At 41.6% G+C, this 19683-nt stretch overlaps 1 protein-coding gene across 1 annotated transcript in view; it reads left to right on the forward strand.

Annotated features, from left to right (window-relative positions):
* The first annotated feature begins 3240 nt into the window (after positions 1–3240).
* LOC135558576 (phospholipid phosphatase-related protein type 5-like) overlaps positions 3241–19683 on the forward strand; it is an 81995-nt gene continuing 65552 nt past the window's right edge. The window contains exon 1 of the mRNA XM_064992474.1: positions 3241–3754. Coding sequence (XP_064848546.1) covers positions 3551–3754 — 204 coding nt within the window. The 5' untranslated portion in view covers positions 3241–3550. The remainder of the gene's footprint in view (positions 3755–19683) is intronic.

Consider the following 19683-nt stretch of genomic DNA (forward strand, 5'->3'; position numbering starts at 1 on the left):
TCCAATTTTCCCACTGCGACCTTCTCAGTCGGTGTCTACACTGCAAGTCTAACCACACAGAAGGGTAGACGATGGGATTGTGTAGTTCCATTGGGTCTAGCTAACTCTAGGTCTATGTGAAGATGAAGAACAAGACTGTCGGAAACAATGTTTCCTCTAGATAAAGACCAGGCTAAACCTTAAACCAATCCCATAGCTGCTAATCAGAAGTGTTTGCCTTCATATTAACACAACCTCATTTTTATGGAAAGGCTTCCTAGTTAAATTATTCATAATTTAGTAGGATGAGACCTTTAGGAAGAGAAAGGAGGAGAATGTGTTTGCTGTCTCTTCTTATTATTATATAGTTTTGTCAAAGCAATTATTCACAGTCCTCTGTCCCTAAATTGTCTCCAATCCAGTCCTGTCTGGGCCACCACCTAAACATTAGTCACTAAGCAACCGCAAAAAAACAAAGCAAAATAAATTATTATCACACCAAGAGTGTCCATAGAGGACAAATACAGTAACCGAACCAAGATGACTGTTTAGTTTCGCTCGCTGACTGAGCTACCCTGCGTTATTTTAGGGACTGTGACAAATCCATTTGTAGGCTACTCTCTGTCTCAACTCCACATGCCTGATTGGGATGGCAAGTCTCACCATCTTATATTCAGATTTAGGTTACCCTGTCTCATTGCAAATGGTCTAGGGGGATTGTATGTATTTTTTTGTCTATTGCTGTTGTGCCGACCTGAGAAAGATTCATTTAGTAAAGATATTCAGGTGTATGGCAGTGGATCTTTACTGAAAAGGTGACATTGATTTGATGTTATGAAATAGGACTTGTTTAACTGGATATGAAAAAACAGCAGTTCATCTAGTGTGTCATTCAGTGACAACGAGGTCATCAGGTTGTACTTGGAGACAAATATTTTCCTGTTCGTCATATTCCACTAGAGGGTGCACGGACATGCCACAATATTGTTAAAATGTGGGAACTAAAACAAATCATGATTAATTAATGTTATCAAGAGGAAAATGTTCTTAGTTAACCACTTCTACAATATAAAGTGTTACTGAATATGTCTAAGATCGTCCTTCTATTAAATCTACCTGATTGTCAAGGTGATCTAAATTTGAGTAGTGTCAGCTTTTCTTGGCGAATACGACAGTAGTAAATACTAGGAAAACAAGACACCTTATCAGTCTTGATGTCACTGTAGCATACAGTATTTCATTTCTCATATACATTCAATTAATTCACAGTAAACACATTCCATATTCACTGTACAAGGTTTCTGTGCTGTACTATGATCACAAGAACCTTTTGATCTCGATGATGAGGAGGACGACATAACAGTATCAACATCTGATTTTCGTAATCCATAATCTGATATTCATAATCTACAAAAAATATGTGGCTACTGTAGGATACTTCCAATCGACTCCCTTTTACTTAGAAAGGGTGCCATGTTTATTATGCAATACACCAAAAGATTAAAGAAATTCAGGGTTGCCACTGGAACAATACTTGGTTTCCTTTGAAATAATCATGAGGTTGCTGAATAAATTATGGAGCACCCACCTTGTTTAGCTGAGCCACAACTTTTAGAAAGAGGGATTGTGACAGTCACAGCACATTTAGCACATTTTAGGTTGGACTATTAGGAACCAAACTCTCATCAGATCACCATCAGAAACCCTCTCTACATCAGTGGTTACAAGGATAACACTGTTAAAGATGATGACATCAACAGGATTTATGAGGACGGTGAGGAGGACAGTGGCAATAACAGTGGCAACAGAAATGCTGCTGCTGCTGAAAAAGAAGAAGAAGAAGACAGACAGACATAAACACAAGATTGGACACACAGTTGAAGTCGGAAGTTTACATACACTTAGGTTGTAGGCAATAAAACTTGTTTTTCAACCACTCCACAAATTATGTGTCAGATCCCACTGGGCAAACGTTGCCTTATTATTTTACAGGCATCTTATTAGTGTAGGATTTGCATTCATTGAGCACTATTACAATGATTTTCATATTATCTCTCTAATGATTTCCTGTCCATGGAGGTAAAGGAAGGGAGTATGCTATTTGGAAGGAGTAACTACAGTCACATTTAGTCTTACCATTATTTTCTGAAATCGTTCTCTTTTCAAGATACAGTATCTGTAGTTATCTAGCTTGTAATCAAGTGCTTGAGCTTGAGGTTACATAGCAAACCATAGCAAACCAAAAGTGGGTCTGTCAACATTCCCAGAACATTCATTGGGTTGCCCCGAAACGTCTAATTACACAAAAACTATCCAGTTGTGCTGATTCGCCTGATGTTGCAAGAACATTCCCAGAACACATGTTGTTATTACATTACCTGGAAACCTAATAAGAACCCCAGGGGAATGTTCTGTGGTGGTTGTTAAAGATGTTGTGCACAACATTTTAGTGAATTTTAGGAGAACATTTCAAGAATTTTTATTATTATCTGAAAATAAAAATAAACATTTTATCATGTTATCATCCTAATGTTAGACTCCAGATGACCAGGTGTGTGTGTGTGTGTGTGCGTGTGTGTGTGTGTGTGTGTGTGTGTGTGTGTGTGTGTGTGTGTGTGTGTGTGTGTGTGTGTGTGTGTGTGTGTGTGTGTGTGTGTGTGTGTGTGTGTGCGTGTGTGTGTGTGTGTGAAGGACATTCTCCATTTGATTTATTTTGGCTGACAGGATGATTTATCTAAATCAAAGAAGTGAAATGCACAGTATAGTAGATCATCAACATCAACATCAGGACCTTTGGTCTAGCAAAACACTAACAAACACACATTCAGGCACATATTCACACACACACACACACACACACACACACACACACACACACACACACACACACACACACACACACACACACACACACACACACACACACACACACACACACACACACACACACACACACACACACTTGTAGATTACCTAGAGCATATCATAGCCTATTAACACCTGAAGAGCACGAGTCATTGGTGAGGATTTGGCTGCTACTGACCTGTATACTTTTATGATATGCATAAAACATCAAACTGATGTCAAACCATATGTTGTTGTTTTTTTTCAAGAATTGTGTTGTTGACCATTAGCCTAGTATTTAGCTCACACATTAACGTTAACAAGTGTTTGGAACTACAATAAACGCAATATTGGCTCATGGTTGGCGCGCGCTGTCCCTCATCATCGCTCGAGGCGGGAGGAGGGCTGCACGCCACGCATATCTCTCGCGCCATCGAGTCCATTCCATTTCACGCGTGCATTTTCTAACCCCCTCCCCTCACTTTTGCGCGGAGCTATTGAGTGGTGTCATGACTGAAAGCTCGCCTGTTCACTCAACACAATGTTTTATGGATTATCTTCCCTTGTAGTAACGAGAGATAGATGTGGAAGGAACGCGGAGCGAAACGGAGCACTGCCCGGGTTACAGCAGTAGCCTAAAAACCGGGCGACTGGGGGGTTCCATTCAACCGGGCTTTTCTAATGCCCGTCGTTTTCGTGGGGCTCGGTTCGCTTCACCTCTGTGATCATGCTTTACTTCCAGCTGGTGATCATGGCAGGGACTGTCATGTTGGCTTACTACTTTGAGTACACCGACACTTTCAACGTGCACGTCCAAGGGTTTTTCTGCTATGACAATGCATACACGAAGCCCTACCTTGGACCAGAGGCGTCCAGCGCTGTTCCTCCTGCCGTACTCTATGCAGTGGTCTGCGGAGTGCCGTCGCTTCTGGTGAGTTTTGGGAAATGGTCAAATGTATGGATAAGTAAGGCATAAGTTAATGGACACACCGATTGTATAGAGATGAACAACACAAATGTCAAACTTTAGGTTACAGCAGTTGCACAGCTATCCCCTTGGAAAGAGGCACTCAATGAGGTTACCTGGTCAATTGTTGTTGTTGCTACGTTGGTAAAGAATCGATGGAGATTGGTTGTGCCAGCCAGCCATATATTATTGATAAGCCATTCAATATTCCCCTTGCTTTTACACGTCTGATACTGTGGAGCAGTCACTACTGCATCCCTTTGACAGCCCCCATGGATGTATTCAGGTGTTTCATCATTTTGTAATTAATAAATAGATGTCTTTCTTCAAGCTGCTGATGCCTGACAATGGCGAACTCACCATACAGCCAACTAGAACCACGAGGTATAATGTCACGTTTAACGTAGTCTTACAGGTGCTGTACTCTACTTGTATGGGTTTAGGCTTAAACAACAGCTAGATAGATGCACTGGGTTACAAGAAAACATAACAATTTGTGATTATTAATGGAATTATTTTCCATTATGGGTACTTCCATTCGCCAAACCTACTTAGTTTATTTGTGCAAAACAGACAAAACCTGTCTGTGAATTCTTATTAATACTTCGGTCTTCTCAGCTGTCAAGGTCCATTTGTCGAGATGTCGTCATCTTTAGTGGTCCTCAGAGGCAGTTAGTCTGCAGTGATGTTACAGCAAAATGCATTCATTCAAATGTATTCATTCATTGTCGTCCTGCTGCCATTTTTAACTTCTGACATGGGAAATCATTAACAGTAAGAACACGCCTCAGGCTGCAACATGTTTCTCAAGGAGTCTGTGTGGGTTGGTGTATCTGTGTGCTTGTGTGTCCTCCTAGACTAAACAGCCGACACTCTTAGAAAAAAAGGTCCCAAAAGGGTTCCTCGACTGTCTCCAAGGAGAACCCTTTTGGGTTCCATGTAGAATCCTCTTTGGGAATTGTTCTATATTGAACCCAAAAGCATTTTACCTGGAACCAAAAAGGTTCTACTTGGAAACAAAAATAGTTATTCAAAGGGTTCTCCTATGGGGACAGCCAAAGAACCATTTTAGGTTCTAGATGGCACCTTTTTTTCTAAGAGTGTATAATAAAAATGTAGTAACAGAACTCTGAATTTATGATCGACTGAGTCAGGGCAGGCCTCGCCTCCCCCATCTCAAACTGAGTAAGTAACCGATGCTATCCAACCTTCTCATTACCATCCATTTCCCCAGAGTTGTTACCTTTGAGACTGGAGGTAAGATAGTGAGAGAAAAAAAATCGAGCAATACCAACGTAGGACAAGTTTTTATTGCAGATAGATAGGGAACAGCTAGGAGGATCATTCAAAAATACCTTTTACTCAGCTGCTCTAAACTGCTCTAGAGAGCTAGATTATAAAGCCTGACTTGACACCTCAGTGTAGTATTGCAGATGTTAACTAGCTAGTGAGAGCTAGCCATACTTGTTCAGTGACCTCACCTTTTTTTGAGACCTGAAGTACTGCCATGGTTTAGTAGGCTACCACGTGTCAGTAGCTTTGTGGGTTTTACCCATTGTTGGGAATGCAAATCCTTTTCAACCATGCGCCCAAAGGCATATGTCTGAGGACCTTTGAGTTGAGTACAGAAATCCTTGACTCTGTCAGTTCCTGGGCTGTACAGGGATGGATTCCATTTTATCATTAGATGGGGTAAATATCTTACACAGTCCAACCCCCAAATCCTAGGAAGATTAGAATCAGAATCATCCACTGAAGTCTCTCACCGGCTTCGCCTTGCCCTAGAGTTCTCTGGACCTGCCTTATGGCCATATATCATGTTGAGGGGGAATTTGTGATGAGCGAGATATTGACGGACACAGCTATCAATAAATGAGTAGCAGAAGCATCACCATCGAGACACACGCGCGCACGTGCACGCACACGCACACACGCACACACACACACACACGACAATTCAAACACTACTTCTCAAGCTAAATCAAAGAAGATGGCACAGTTTTCCACTGTGCTGTCTTTAAATCAAATCAAAGTTTATTTGCCACATGCACAGGATACAGCAGGTGTAAACAGTACAGTGAAATGCTTACTTGCAAGCTCTTCCTCCACAATGCAGTATTCCTTGTGGAATTGACAAGAGAGCAGGAACAGACTGGCACCCAGGCTAGGATGAGCTAGCTTTATACAGTATCTATGCTGTCAAGATTAGGGATGTTGCGGTGACTGTATTACCGCCAAACCGGCGGTCACCAGTTATGACCATTTAGTCACGGTAATTAGGCTTCTCCAAGCTCTGTTGCTGGTCATTAGTAGCCTACCAAACTTTCTAACTGCCTGGCAATCAGCAATCTATTGTCCCTCTAATCACTCTGACATCAATGCAAATGTAATCGGAAATCTAATCAAACACTTCATGGGAGCCCATGAGCTCATGTTGCGCAACATTTCTATAGGCTATGCAGTTGCGTGAGAAAACAGAGTGATGGCCTTTACTAAAAACAGGAGGATCCCATCAGCTTTCTATAGGCTAGGCATATTATATGTATTTCTCTACTTTCCTAATATTAAGCAAATTGATTATATTTACAACAGGAGTATAGCCTACCTGGCGGACATGAAAAGGAACCACGTGAAAAACCTTCTCCATCCTAACATGTATTTTTTTCCCACTGCCCTTGTTTCGAGACAAGTGCATCATAATGGTCCATTCTAAATCAAAACAAATTTCGCACTTATTATTTTGTATATGTAAAGACAAGATTAAATCAAGAATAGTCTGATGGGTGACAATATCAGCCTATCACTTGGGAATTATATATTATCATTTGTTATTGATGCCCAGCATAAGAAACAATGCCCTTTTTTGCAACTTTTTCTAATCATAGTTTCACCCCTAGCCCATACGGCAATATTTTATTTATTTAACTAGGCAAGTCAGTTAAGAACAACTTCTCTATTTACAATGACGGCCTAGGAACAGTGGGTTAACTGCCTGTTCAGGGGCAGAATGACAGATTTGTACCTTGTCAGCTCAGGGGTTTGAACTTGCAACCTTCCGGTTACTAGTCCAACGCTCTAACCACACGGCTACCCTGCCGCCCCATATGTTTTGATATGGTTTGTATCACAACTAAAGTAGCCAAATAACTTCTAAAACTAAAGCACATTAATCCGCTTTACAATGGGTGTAGATCCTAACTGGCATACATAAGCAGTGTGTGAGTTTCAAGTTTGGGGAAGATAATTTTCACCATAAAAATGCACCTTTATAATAAAAGCATTACATGCATAATTGCATTTGCGGTCATTTTTGATAATGGTGTTTTCTTCTAATGGAACATTCGTGCTGATAACCTACTACCAGGTGCGCATTGCTGCACTTATAATGTGAAGAAATAGCCTAATAGTTGGTCAACATTTTAAGCTAAACGTTCTCATCTGTTGCGTCAGCCACAAAGCGTAAAAAATCTAGCGCATCCCACAACTGTCCCAGACTATGTTTAGAATATTTATTTCTTGCACAGAATAGAATAGGTAGGCTTTTGTACTATGGGGGATAGTAGATTGACATAGGCTAGTGCTTTTGCTGTTCGTTATGTCTACTCATCTTCTTGGTTGACGAAAAGTAAATGTGGACAGTTCTTCCAATATCGTCAATATGTACCTTGGAATTGGATAAGGATGCGCGCAGTTGCATCCTCGGCGTATCTGTCTTCACTTGTAGCCTGTGAGAAAGACCCAATCACATGACGGAGAGCCATGTGAGAGGTGATTCTGAGTGCTTAGCACTCGGAGAAGGGCACAACGGCCACTGGCCGCAAAAGGCATGGATTTTTTTAGGGTGCGTTCTGGCCACACAAGGGGATGCCGCTGTGAAATTTTAGGCATTATCAAGAGCTTGTCAAATTGTGAATGAGTGGCTGATGTAGTGTGTACAACCTGCATGAAAAACAAAGCAGAGCTCCTGCCTTTCAAGAAACCTTTTTCAAATCATAATTTGAGTCGCATAATGCAGTCTTTCAATGTATTAAAAATCAAAACACATAGCCCAACATTTGTAGTAGGGATGCACGATATATCGGTAAGCATGTCGGAATCGGAAGATATTAGCTAAAAATGCCAACATCGGCATTGGCCCGATGTCTAATTTAACGCCGATGTGCAAAACCGATGTCAAGCTGACGTGCATACCTATATAACGTAGGTAGATGATTAATGACGCCAGGATAAATATAGCGCTACACGTACAACACAGCATTCCAAACCTAGCCCACAATGTCTGCTGTGTGGATCGAGCAGTCAACAAGTCGAGCTGTCATTTGAAAGAGTAAGAAAATTTCAGGGAGACAACTCAAAGGCAAAATCCATTATCACCAAGAAAATGGAATGTATTGCCCTTGACAATCACCCGTTCTCTGTAGTGGGTGATGTTGGCTTTCACCTACTGGTCGAGCACCTTGAGCCCCGGTACACACTACCAAGTAGGCACTATTTTTCAGATGTTGCCCTACTGGAGTTACACAGTATTGTTGAAATGCACATCCATGAGCTACTTGCTATGGGCGTCACTGCTATTAGCTTCACGACTGACATATGGACCTGTGATGTCAGCCCCATGAGCATACTGAGTCTGACAACACAGGGGGTCGATTTTGTACTGAGGAAAGCTGTATTGCACGCTTAAGAATGTGCTGGTTCTCATACTGCTGCTGCCATATCAATGGCATTTGAGAACATGTTTGAAACCTGGAGACATGAACACACTCCTAGCTCCATTCCGAACAACTGACTCGAGAAATAATCTCATCAACTGCGTTTGCAGCAGACGTGATACCCTCTGTCATGGCATTGAAACACCTGCTCAACAAAACTGCTGACACAGACCATGGGGTTAACTTAAAAGTACTCTACTAGACGCTGTGAACAAGCGATTCGGTGGCATTCTCTCTGAGCCTCTTTACTGTGTCGCCACCATGCTTGATGCTAGGAACAACAACCATGCGCACCGAGGAAGAGAGGCCACGGACAGACAGAGCTGAAACTTCACTGCTTGACATGTATGATGGAATCCTGGTTAAGAATGAAACGACTGAACAAATGAACAATGAAACATTACAGCAAGTAAGTGAAAGAAATAGGTTTTAATTATGTTTTACTGGTAATGGGGACATACGTAAATGTCAACAAAATAACTTTTTGGTCAGTGTGTGTGTGCGTGTATGTGTGTGTGTGTTTCAACTATTTATCTGTTCTAGAAGGCCTAAAAGGCCGCAAAACATTTTTATATTTGGTATCATTATCAGGTTTTTTGACAAGGAAAATATCGGTTATCGGTATTGGCCAAAAATGTCATATCGGTGCATCCCTAGTTTGTAGAACAACTAAAGTTACATTAATAACTCTAAATTAAGCATATAGGAATACCTATTTCTTTATTAACTGCTCAACACAGAATAGCCGTATTTGCGCACTCTCTCATTGTTTGGAGAAAATATTATATTCAGCTTTGTTCAATTCTATTCTTCATACTATAAAATTATGCCACGGAATTCTAAGCAAATCTTTTCTGTTAAATATTTGCTAAATGAACTAGTGTAGTCCACAGCCATTTGGCATAGCCATGTCAGGACCTAACATAAGGACAACTCAGAGTATGCTATTCTGTTCTTCTGAAATAGACTACATTTTCTTCATGTCATGCTTCTTTAGACCTGTCTAAAATAAGTAATGGATTTATTGTAAAGATGTAGGCTATATGACATGGATTTATTAGACTTTATAAAATGTTGATGTTCCAAAGGTCTGTATCAGTGGCGTGTTGGAAGCCAGGAGATGCTAAATGTGTTTATGTTAATTAATGGTCAATTACCCTGAGACTGACAGTTATTTGCTTGACAATCACCGGCTGATGAAATTTCGTGACCGCCACAGCCCTAGTCAAGACTTCTATTTTTGACAACACATGTTAGTAATGTGTACATTACTAATTTGATGCAGGAAAATTACTGCACTGGACTGTATCAGGGTCACCCAGAGTGTTTCTTGGTAGTCTTAAACAAATCTACTTTGAAATGGAAGTATACACCCCACATACATGTTATGGACTTAAACAAAAGAAAACACCTGTACCATGTCAGATATACAGTTGAAATGTATTACATTTTGAGTTTGCAACCCAATATTACACTTAATATACATCACAGAAGAATGAAATAGAAGAAATTTAAAGTAATGTTTAGTAATGATGAGATTTGGAAAAATATTAATAACATTCTACCCATGAGGACCACTAGTGGGCGATTTGGTCATTTGAATGCAAAAAATCAAATCAAATCAAATTTTATTTGTCACATATACATGGTTAGCAGATGTTAGTGCGAAATGCTTGTGCTTCTAGTTCCGACAATGCAGTAATAACCAACAAGTAATAACCAACAAGTAATCTAACTAACAATTCCAAAACTACTGTCTTATACACACAAGTGTAAGGGGATAAAGAATATTTACATAAAGATATATGAATGAGTGATGGTACAGAGCAGCATAGGCAAGATACAGTAGATGGTATCGAGTACAGTATATATATATATGAGATGAGTATGTAAACAAAGTGGCATAGTTAAAGTGGCTAGTGATACATGTATTACATAAAGATGCAGTAGATGATATAGAGTACAGTATATACGTATACATATGAGATGAATAATGTAGGGTATGTAAACATTATATAAGGTAGCATTGTTTAAAGTGGCTAGTGATATATTTGACATAATTTCCCATCAATTCCCATTATTAAAGTGGCTGGAGTTGAGTCAGTGTGTTGGCAGCAGCCACACAATGTTAGTGGTTGCTGTTTAACAGTCTGATGGCCTTGAGATAGAAGCTGTTTTTCAGTCTCTCGGTCCCAGCTTTGATGCACCTGTACTGACCTCGCCTTCTGGATGGTAGCGGGGTGAACAGGCAGTGACTCGGGTGGTTGTTGTCCTTGATGATCTTTATGGCCTTCCTGTAACATCGGGTGGTGTAGGTGTCCTGGAGGGCAGGTAGTTTGCCCCCGGTGATGCGTTGTGCAGACCTCACTACCCTCTGGAGAGCCTTACGGTTGTGGGCGGAGCAGTTGCCTTACCAGGCGGTGATACAGCCCGCCAGGATGCTCTCGATTGTGCATCTGTAGAAGTTTGTGAGTGCTTTTGGTGACAAGCCAAATTTCTTCAGCCTCCTGAGGTTGAAGAGGCGCTGCTGTGCCTTCTTCACGATGCTGTCTGTGTGGGTGGACCAATTCAGTTTGTCTGTGATGTGTATGCCGAGGAACTTAAAACTTACTACCCTCTCCACTACTGTTCCATCGATGTGGATAGGGGGGTGTTCCCTCTGTGGACTTCAGGAAACAGCAATCATCTCCTTAGTTTTGCTGACGTTGAGTGTGAGGTTGTTTTCCTGACACCACACTCCGAGGGCCCTCACCTCCTCCCTGTAGGCCGTCTCGTCATTGTTGGTAATCAAGCCTACCACTGTTGTGTCGTCCGCAAACTTGATGATTGAGTTGGATGCGTGCGTGGACACGCAGTTGTGGGTGAACAGGGAGTACAGGAGAGGGCTCAGAACGCACCCTTGTGGGGCCCCAGTGTTGAGGATCAGCGGGGTGGAGATGTTGTTGCCTACCCTCACCACCTGGGGGCGGCCCGTCAGGAAGTCCAGTACCCAGTTGCACAGGGTGGGGTCGAGACCCAGGGTCTCGAGCTTGATGATGAGCTTGCAGGGTACTATGGTGTTAAATGCTGAGCTGTAGTCGATGAACAGCATTCTCACATAGGTATTCCTCTTGTCCAGATGGGTTAGGGCAGTGTGCAGTGTGGTTGAGATTGCATCGTCTGTGGACCAGGAAAGGTCTACGATCCTACATATATATATATAGCCTCAAAACATGGTTAACCTCTTGAAACTCCCCATCCCGGATCCGGGATTGTGACTAAGCCTCAGGCTCATTAGCATAACGCAACGTTAACGATTTCTGAAAATCGCAAATAAAATTAAAATAATGCGTTTGCTCTCAAGCTTAGCCTTTTCTTAACAACACTGTCATCTCAGATTTTCAAAATATGCTTTTGAACCATAGAAATTGACTAATTTGTGTAAGAGTATGCAAAGCTAGCATAGCATTTTGTGTAGCATGTAGCACGCAACATTTTCACAAAAGCCAGATAACCAAATAAATAAAATCATTTACCTTTGAAGAGCTTCTGATGTTTTCAATGAGGAGACTCCCAGCCACATACCAGATGCGCAGTGTTTCCTGAAAGCGTCTGTGTGTAGGAGAAATCGTTCCGTTTTCTACATTGCGCCTGGCTACCGAAACGAACCGAAAATGCAGTCACCTACAACGTGAAACTTTTTCCGGATTAACTACATAATATCGACCGAAACATGGCAAACGTTGTTTGGAATCAATCCTCAAGGTGTTTTTTCACATAGCTCTTCATTGATATGCAGTTCGTGGAAGCTTGCTTCTCTCTCTGTGTCCCATGGAAAAATACTGGCAGGTGACTTTTGCGCACCAATTTCGGCGCAGGACACCGGGCGGACACGTGGTAAATGTGGTCTCTTATGGTCAATCTTCCAATGATCTGCCTACAAATACGTCACAATGCTGCAGACACCTTGGGGAAACGACAGAAAGGGCAGACTCATTCCTCTTGCGTTCACAGCCATATAAGGAGATCATGAAAGACAGAGCCTCAAAAATCCTTGTCATTTCCTGGATGCCATGTCATCTTGGTTTTGCCTGAAGCTCACGTTAAAGGGCACGCACAGAGAAGATATTTGTATTTCTGGACACGTCAGAGTGTTTTCTTTCGAACAGTAGCAATTATATGCATAGTCGAGCATCTTTTTGTGACAAAATATCTTGTTTAAAACGGGAACGTTTTTCTTCCAAAAATGAAATAGCGCCACCATAGGTGTAAGAGGTTAAAACTATAATTTTGATACAATGGATGGTCAGTCCTTGCATCCATAGCTCGGTCAATGAATTTGAGAGGGGATACATTTCTCCAGCCCCATCACTCAGCTTTATACCCAAACAGGAACGGGGAGAACACTTTGGTATTGTTTCAGCTGATGATTGCCACTTTTAGGTTAATTAACATCAGAAAAGGTCAGCTCATAAACAGTTATGTTTATGTTATGTATGAAAACTGTATACATTTTCTCTAGCTGTGTGTTACTATGTTTAGTAGCATCAAGCATTCTGACAAGTACCTCTCCCCAACTACCCAACTCCACAACCAAGGTATTAGTTGAATCCACTTCTGCCATTGTTGGACTCGTAACCAAAAGGTTGCATGATCGAATCCCTGAGCTGACAAGGTAAAAATCTGCTGTTCTGCACCTTCACAAGGCAGTTAACCCACTGTTCCTAGGCCGTCATTGAAAATAAGAATTTGTTCTGAAACTGTCTTGCCTAGTTACATAAAGGTAAAAAAATAAAAAAATAAAAATAAATACAAATTGTAGTAGTAATAGGACCAGGAACAACACAGGGCCCTCCTAACCATTGTAATGATCATTATTGATCAGTGATTTTCCATCCTTTTCCATCATACACAATATGAAATCTCTATATCAATATCTGTAATTTAATTATTGTCATGAGCTATGTTTCCATCCAATTGGTGACAGATTTTCATGCAAATATTAAAAAATCTGCAATAAAAACATTTCCACACCAGAGATGTTTCCATCAAATTGACTTGTTGTGGATAAAAATACAAAAGTTAAATTGGTTTCCGTCGCATTTTCCACTCTACCGATGATTTTGTGACAAACTGTTGCGTTAAATAGCAAATGTGCCCACACTGGTCTTGGTACCTGTGTTCTGCCAACAGCTTGCAGACACAGTGAGGATAGGCTAGCCTACATGATGAGATTATTATAGACAAGAGCAAGATTAATTTTACTTGTCAAACTGCAGCCAAGCATCAATCATCATGTCACCAGAATAAGACTCTTGATATTTATTGGAAAGGAGCATCAAGCTCATCACTGTGCACATTCACCACCCTGTGAAGTTCATCATAATTTATTTAATCTGTAGCCTAATAAATTGCATGCTTTTCCCAAGTCGTAGTGGGAAGACCACACAACATGTCATCGCGTGACTGCAACTTTACTACAATATAATGTTTATTATATCAGTATTTGCGCATAAAGGCATTTCCACTGCCATTTATCACATTATACATTTACAGACACAAAAACATTCCACCTTGTCCAGCGCATTTTGTTTTGTCAAAATTTGGAAACTTAACCGATAAAGGCCTGTCGTGACATTTTTTTTATCCAACATGTACTTAAACTCGCATAAAAATGTTGGATGGAAACGTTGTTTCCATACCATGACATACATTGCATTAATGTTCATGGGAAAGGACACATTAGCTCTATACATTGTGCACTGCTATTGACATTGCCTTAACCAGGAACTCATTCTCTCTCCATGTCCATTAGAGTAAGTCTACATTGATTTTAAACCGCCCATATAAAACACATGAACACGTCCATGCATTCACACACACGTGTAGACAATCATTTGGACACACACCTTTTACTCCCCTTGGTTGTTGGATAACAACGCCCTTACTTCTTCTGATGGATGATTTCATTAAAACCGGAACTATGTGACCTGTCATTAGTAATACAGTCGCCACACGTTTAACGAACTTGCTTTTCCCTTCAGCTTTACTTATGTCTTTTAAAGCACTTCTGTCCTCTGCGATTGGATGTCAGGATGCTTAATGATAACACTGTTTGAGATCTCGGCCACTTATTAATCCATAGTGCTGTTTTGTGAGATGTTCCACTCAACGCCGGGCTTTAAAAGAGATCATGAATAATTTGATTCCAGGAGGTAGACTCGGTGTGATTTTCACAAGTGAGTTTAGGGGGAGTTCTCACTCTCTAATCTCAAAACTGTTAAAGAGTGAGTTTGGTTCATTGGTAGTCACAGAACTTATTTTATTAAGTGGATATGTTTATTTGTGATTCGTGGAATGGATCAGCTATCTTTCTCCATAATTCTCCAAGGCATTAGATATTTATTTATTAATGTAGTCATACATTTTTTCATTTAAAAAAAATCTTAGCAGTTGTATGCAGATTTGTCTTTCAGGGTTTCATGTCACTGTTCTGCTGCTTTGTTCAGTTCTTCAATGTCTTCACAAGTTACAAAATATACTGGTTAAGTCATACAGCAGTTGAGGATATTCCAAAATGTAATGTTGTCCAACATGTCCTCTGTGCAGTATCATGCAAGCACATAATTTTAGCCTAGCTCTGATTGTCCAGTCCAGCTCCCATTGACCACTAGCCGCACAGTTTGAGTAACATCTAACTAATAATCACCTCATTTCAATTTAATTTGACGCTTTAAATGAGCAGTGTAAACTGCAAAGTTTAAAGTCAACTATGACGTACACGCAGAACCCTGCTGATCCCTTTTCATTTGGATGAGATGGATGATGAGATTAATGTTTCACCCAATCAAATGTGTATTTGTGACCGACCGCCTCGATTCGGTCTTATGTAGCAAAATGTGAAATGTTTTTCTCTCCTACTGGAGAGCTCTTCTTTGTCTAAAAGCATAATTCACAGCCTCTTAAGCCTTAGCCCCACCCATCTCTTTATGGATTCATATGTGAGGAGGCCATGTGGTAAATACACTATATCAAATAAGTTTATTGTCACACACACAGGATACAGGTGTATTTATTGTTGTTGTTTTATTTAATCTTTATTTAACTAGGAAAGTCAGTTCAGAACAAATTCTTATTTACAATGACAGCCTAGGAACAGTGGGTTAACAGCCTTGTTCAGGGGCAGAATGACAGATTTTTACCTGGTCAGCTCAGGGATTCAATCTAGAAACCTTTTGGTTACTGGCCCAACGTTCTAACCACTAGGCTAACTGCCGCCCCAAAACAGTACAGTGAAGTGGTTACTGGCCCAACGTTCTAACCACTAGAGTACCTGCCGCCCCAAAACAGTACAGTGAAGTGGTTACTGGCCCAACGTTCTAACCACTAGAGTACCTGCCGCCCCAAAACAGTACAGTGAAGTGGTTACTGGCCCAACGTTCTAACCACTAGAGTACCTGCCGCCCCAAAACAGTACAGTGAAGTGGTTACTGGCCCAACATTCTAACCACTAGAGTACCTTCTAACCACTAGAGTACCGCCCCAAAACAGTACAGTGAAGTGGTTACTGGCCCAACGTTCTAACCACTAGAGCTCCTACCAGTACAGTGAAGTGGTTACCCCAACGTTCCCACTAAAAAAACAGTACAGTGAAGTGGTTACTGGCCCAACGTTCTAACCACTAGAGTACCTGCCGCCCCAAAACAATACAGTGAAGTGGTTACTGGCCCAACGTTCTAACCACTAGGCTAAAACAGTACAGTGAAGTGGTTACTGGCCCAACGTTCTAACCACTAGAGTACCTGCCGCCCCAAAACAGTACAGTGAAGTGGTTACTGGCCCAACGTTCTAACCACTAAAACAGACAGTGAAGTGGTTACTGGCCCAACGTTCTAACCACTAGAGTACCTGCTGCCCCAAAACAATACAGCCCCAAAACAGTACAGTGAAGTGGTTACTGGCCCAACGTTCTAACCACTAGAGTACCTGCCGCCCCAAAACAGTACAGTGAAGTGGTTACTGGCCCAACGTTCTAACCACTAGGCTACCTGCCGCCCCAAAACAGTACAGTGAAGTGGTTCCTGGCCCAACGTTCTAACCACTAGAGTACCTGCCGCCCCAAAACAGTACAGTGAAGTGGTTACTGGCCCAACGTTCTAACCACTAAAACCACAGTAAAACAGTACAGAAGTGGTTACTGGCCCAACGTTCTAACCACTAGAGTACCTGTACAGTGAAGTGGTTACGCCCAACAAAACAGTACAGTGAAGTGGTTACTGGCCCAACGTTCTAACCACTAGGCTCCCTGCCGCCCCAAAACAGTACAGTGAAGTGGTTACTGGCCCAACGTTCTAACCACTAGAGCTAGCCAATTAACCCAAAATCCCAGTCATACTAGTAAGTGGTTTCTTCTACCTCCTTCTCTGACCAAGAGGTGGACAAGTATACAGTGAAGTGGTTACTGGCCAACAACGTTCTAACCACTAGGTACCTGCCCAATACAGTGAAGTGGTTACTGGCCCAACGTTCTAACCACTAGGTACCCCACCAAACATGTACATAAGTGGTTCAAACAGTACAGTGAAGTGGTTACTGGCCCAACGACCTAGCTCGGGAACGTTCTAACAGTGAAGTGGTTACTGGCTCGTTCTAACCACTAGAGTACCTGCCGCCCCAAAACAGTACAGTGAAGTGGTTACTGGCCCAACGTTCTAACCACTAGAGTACCTGCCGCCCCAAAACATAATAAATACAGTGAAGTGGTTACTGGCCCAACGTTCTAACCACTAGGCTCCCTGCCCCCCTGAAAACAGTACAGTGAAGTGGTTACTGGCAAGGGGCAGCTAACCACAGAGCCTGAGCAAGCCCAAAACAGTACAGTGAAGTGGCTACTGGCACTAACCACTAGACTACCTGCCTGGTTGACCCAAAACAGTACAGTGAAGTGGTTCCTGGCCCAACGTTCTAACCACTAGGCTGCCCATGCCGACCCCAAAACAGTACAGTGAAGCAGACTGGCAGCTTACTGGCCTGGCAACTCCTTGCAGAGGCAGTGAAGGTAGCTTGGCTAACCACTAGAGTACCTGGCAGCCGCCCTGGATGCAAAACAGTACAGTGAAGTGGTTACTGGCCCAACATTCTAACCACTCCATGAGACCTGCCAGCCCAAAACAGTACAGTGAAGTGGTTACTTGCATAGTAGCAATATCAAAAACAGAACATTTTTATCATTATTAGATGATGCTTACCTGACACACTTGTCTAAATTGATGGGTCACGTGAAGGAAATGTCGCTCCCCCAGCCACATCTAGCTAAGTGGATGGGTCACTATTGTCTAGACATGTACATATGTTCATGAAATAAAATAGATAGGGTCCTTCTCCGAACAATTTCTCCTCCCAAGTCCAATCATCGCTGTTGCTGCCTTTGACACACCTGGCTAATTTGATGGATTATGTAATAATCTGATGAAAAAACACGAACAACACAAAACAACAAACGTTGAAAACGAAACAGTGGAGTCTTTTGTTTAGACATGTAGCTAGCTAGCTAAACAATTAACCGACGAAACATAATCCCAACTCCTGACTCACTACTACCAATACAAACATTGTCATAGCTGTAATATGAATCTTCAGGTAGCTAAAGCTAATAAACTAGGTTCAATGTTAGCTAGCTAACATTAGGCTATAACTAACAATGCAAATGGTTTTCTGATTCGAATAATATTACTGAATCATACACATAAGGTTTGCTAGCTAACTAACAGTACACTTTAACTTGCAATAAAAACATATTTTTGACCAAATTAGAAACTTATATCTGAAAATGTAGCTAGACTCTTACCCGTATACATGGATGAACGCTTCACAATTTAACTCCATTTTGTTTGTAGCTATATCTTGTTTGGCCAGCGTTGTGTCAAGTCACTCCGGTTCACACTGACACTTGTGCAGAAAGTAGCCCATCACTTTTTTCAACTGATTTGTTGATAGCACCTGCTAAATACAGGGCATCAATTTTGTTGAGAAAAGTAGCAAAACTTTTGTAGTTCTCGATGGCTAATGTTATATCTTTCAAAAACAGTGCTTTAGAAAGGACTGTCAACACATACTGAACAGCTCACATTATAGACAGAAGCATGCTACATGGCAGACCAATCCAAACTCATCTCCCAGCATGTCCAGCCCATTCCGTGGCTAAATCAACTAATTTAACAATTGTATGCTTATTGATCATGAAAGCACATGTCCCCTAATCGGGATTTGGTTAGGAACCCCCCCCTCCCAGAAAAACAACAACAACATTTTAGTGGCTCCCCTCTTCACGATGGAGAGAAACATTTAAGTTTTAAAGTACATTTCCTGCAATTCTACACATTTTGGGGTGTAGAGAATGTGTTACTGTTTTAAAACAAGTTTTCATGCCATGTGGTGGAGAGAAATATTTGCAGTTTAAAGCAATTCTACACATTATGTCATGATTTATGTCATGTTAATATAATATCTGAGTGAGAGTGACTAACAAAATCAATGGCGGGCCCTGGAGGTCTGGGCCCCTGGAGGTCTGGGCCCCTGGGCCCCTGGTCTGGGCCCCTGGAGGTCTGGGCCCCTGGAGGTCTGGGCCCCTGGAGGTCTGGGCACGTGCCCTGCGTGCACTGTCGTTATTTGGCCAAGAATAAAATAATTGCCCACTGTAGTCCTTGTAAAGCGGCCAGAGGAACAGTCCCACTCATCAGGGTTATACTGTTTGACATTTATGGGCCAAAGATGACATGATTGCTATTATTAGTGAGCAGTGAGTAAGGCTCGGGCTCGATCTTGTTCACAGTACAGGACCAGGGAATAGGGGATGGGTTTGCAGTGAGACGTGAATACACTGCACAGGGTTTAGGCTCCTGTGCTCTGCGAAGAGAAAGGGGGAGCATATTATAGTTTAATTAATGACTATTAATAACTTCCTTTATGAACAGTTGTTTATATGTTTTTATTGAAAAGACAGGTGACTTGTCATGAAGCAGATTGGCCAACACTTGTCTTGTTTACAGTAGGTTTTTAAAGCCTAAATAATGAGTGCTCTACAACATTAAAAGAAAAGTGGGAATAGATGAAATTGATGTTTTGTTCATGGAAAGCAAGTCTAAGGCTACTCTGGGCACATCATGTCCAAAAGCTTGATTCAAGTAGGCTGACCGTCACATT

Source organism: Oncorhynchus masou, chromosome 17 (genome assembly GCF_036934945.1).
Source record: "Oncorhynchus masou masou isolate Uvic2021 chromosome 17, UVic_Omas_1.1, whole genome shotgun sequence".
In the NCBI taxonomy this organism is placed as follows: Eukaryota; Metazoa; Chordata; class Actinopteri; order Salmoniformes; family Salmonidae; genus Oncorhynchus; species Oncorhynchus masou.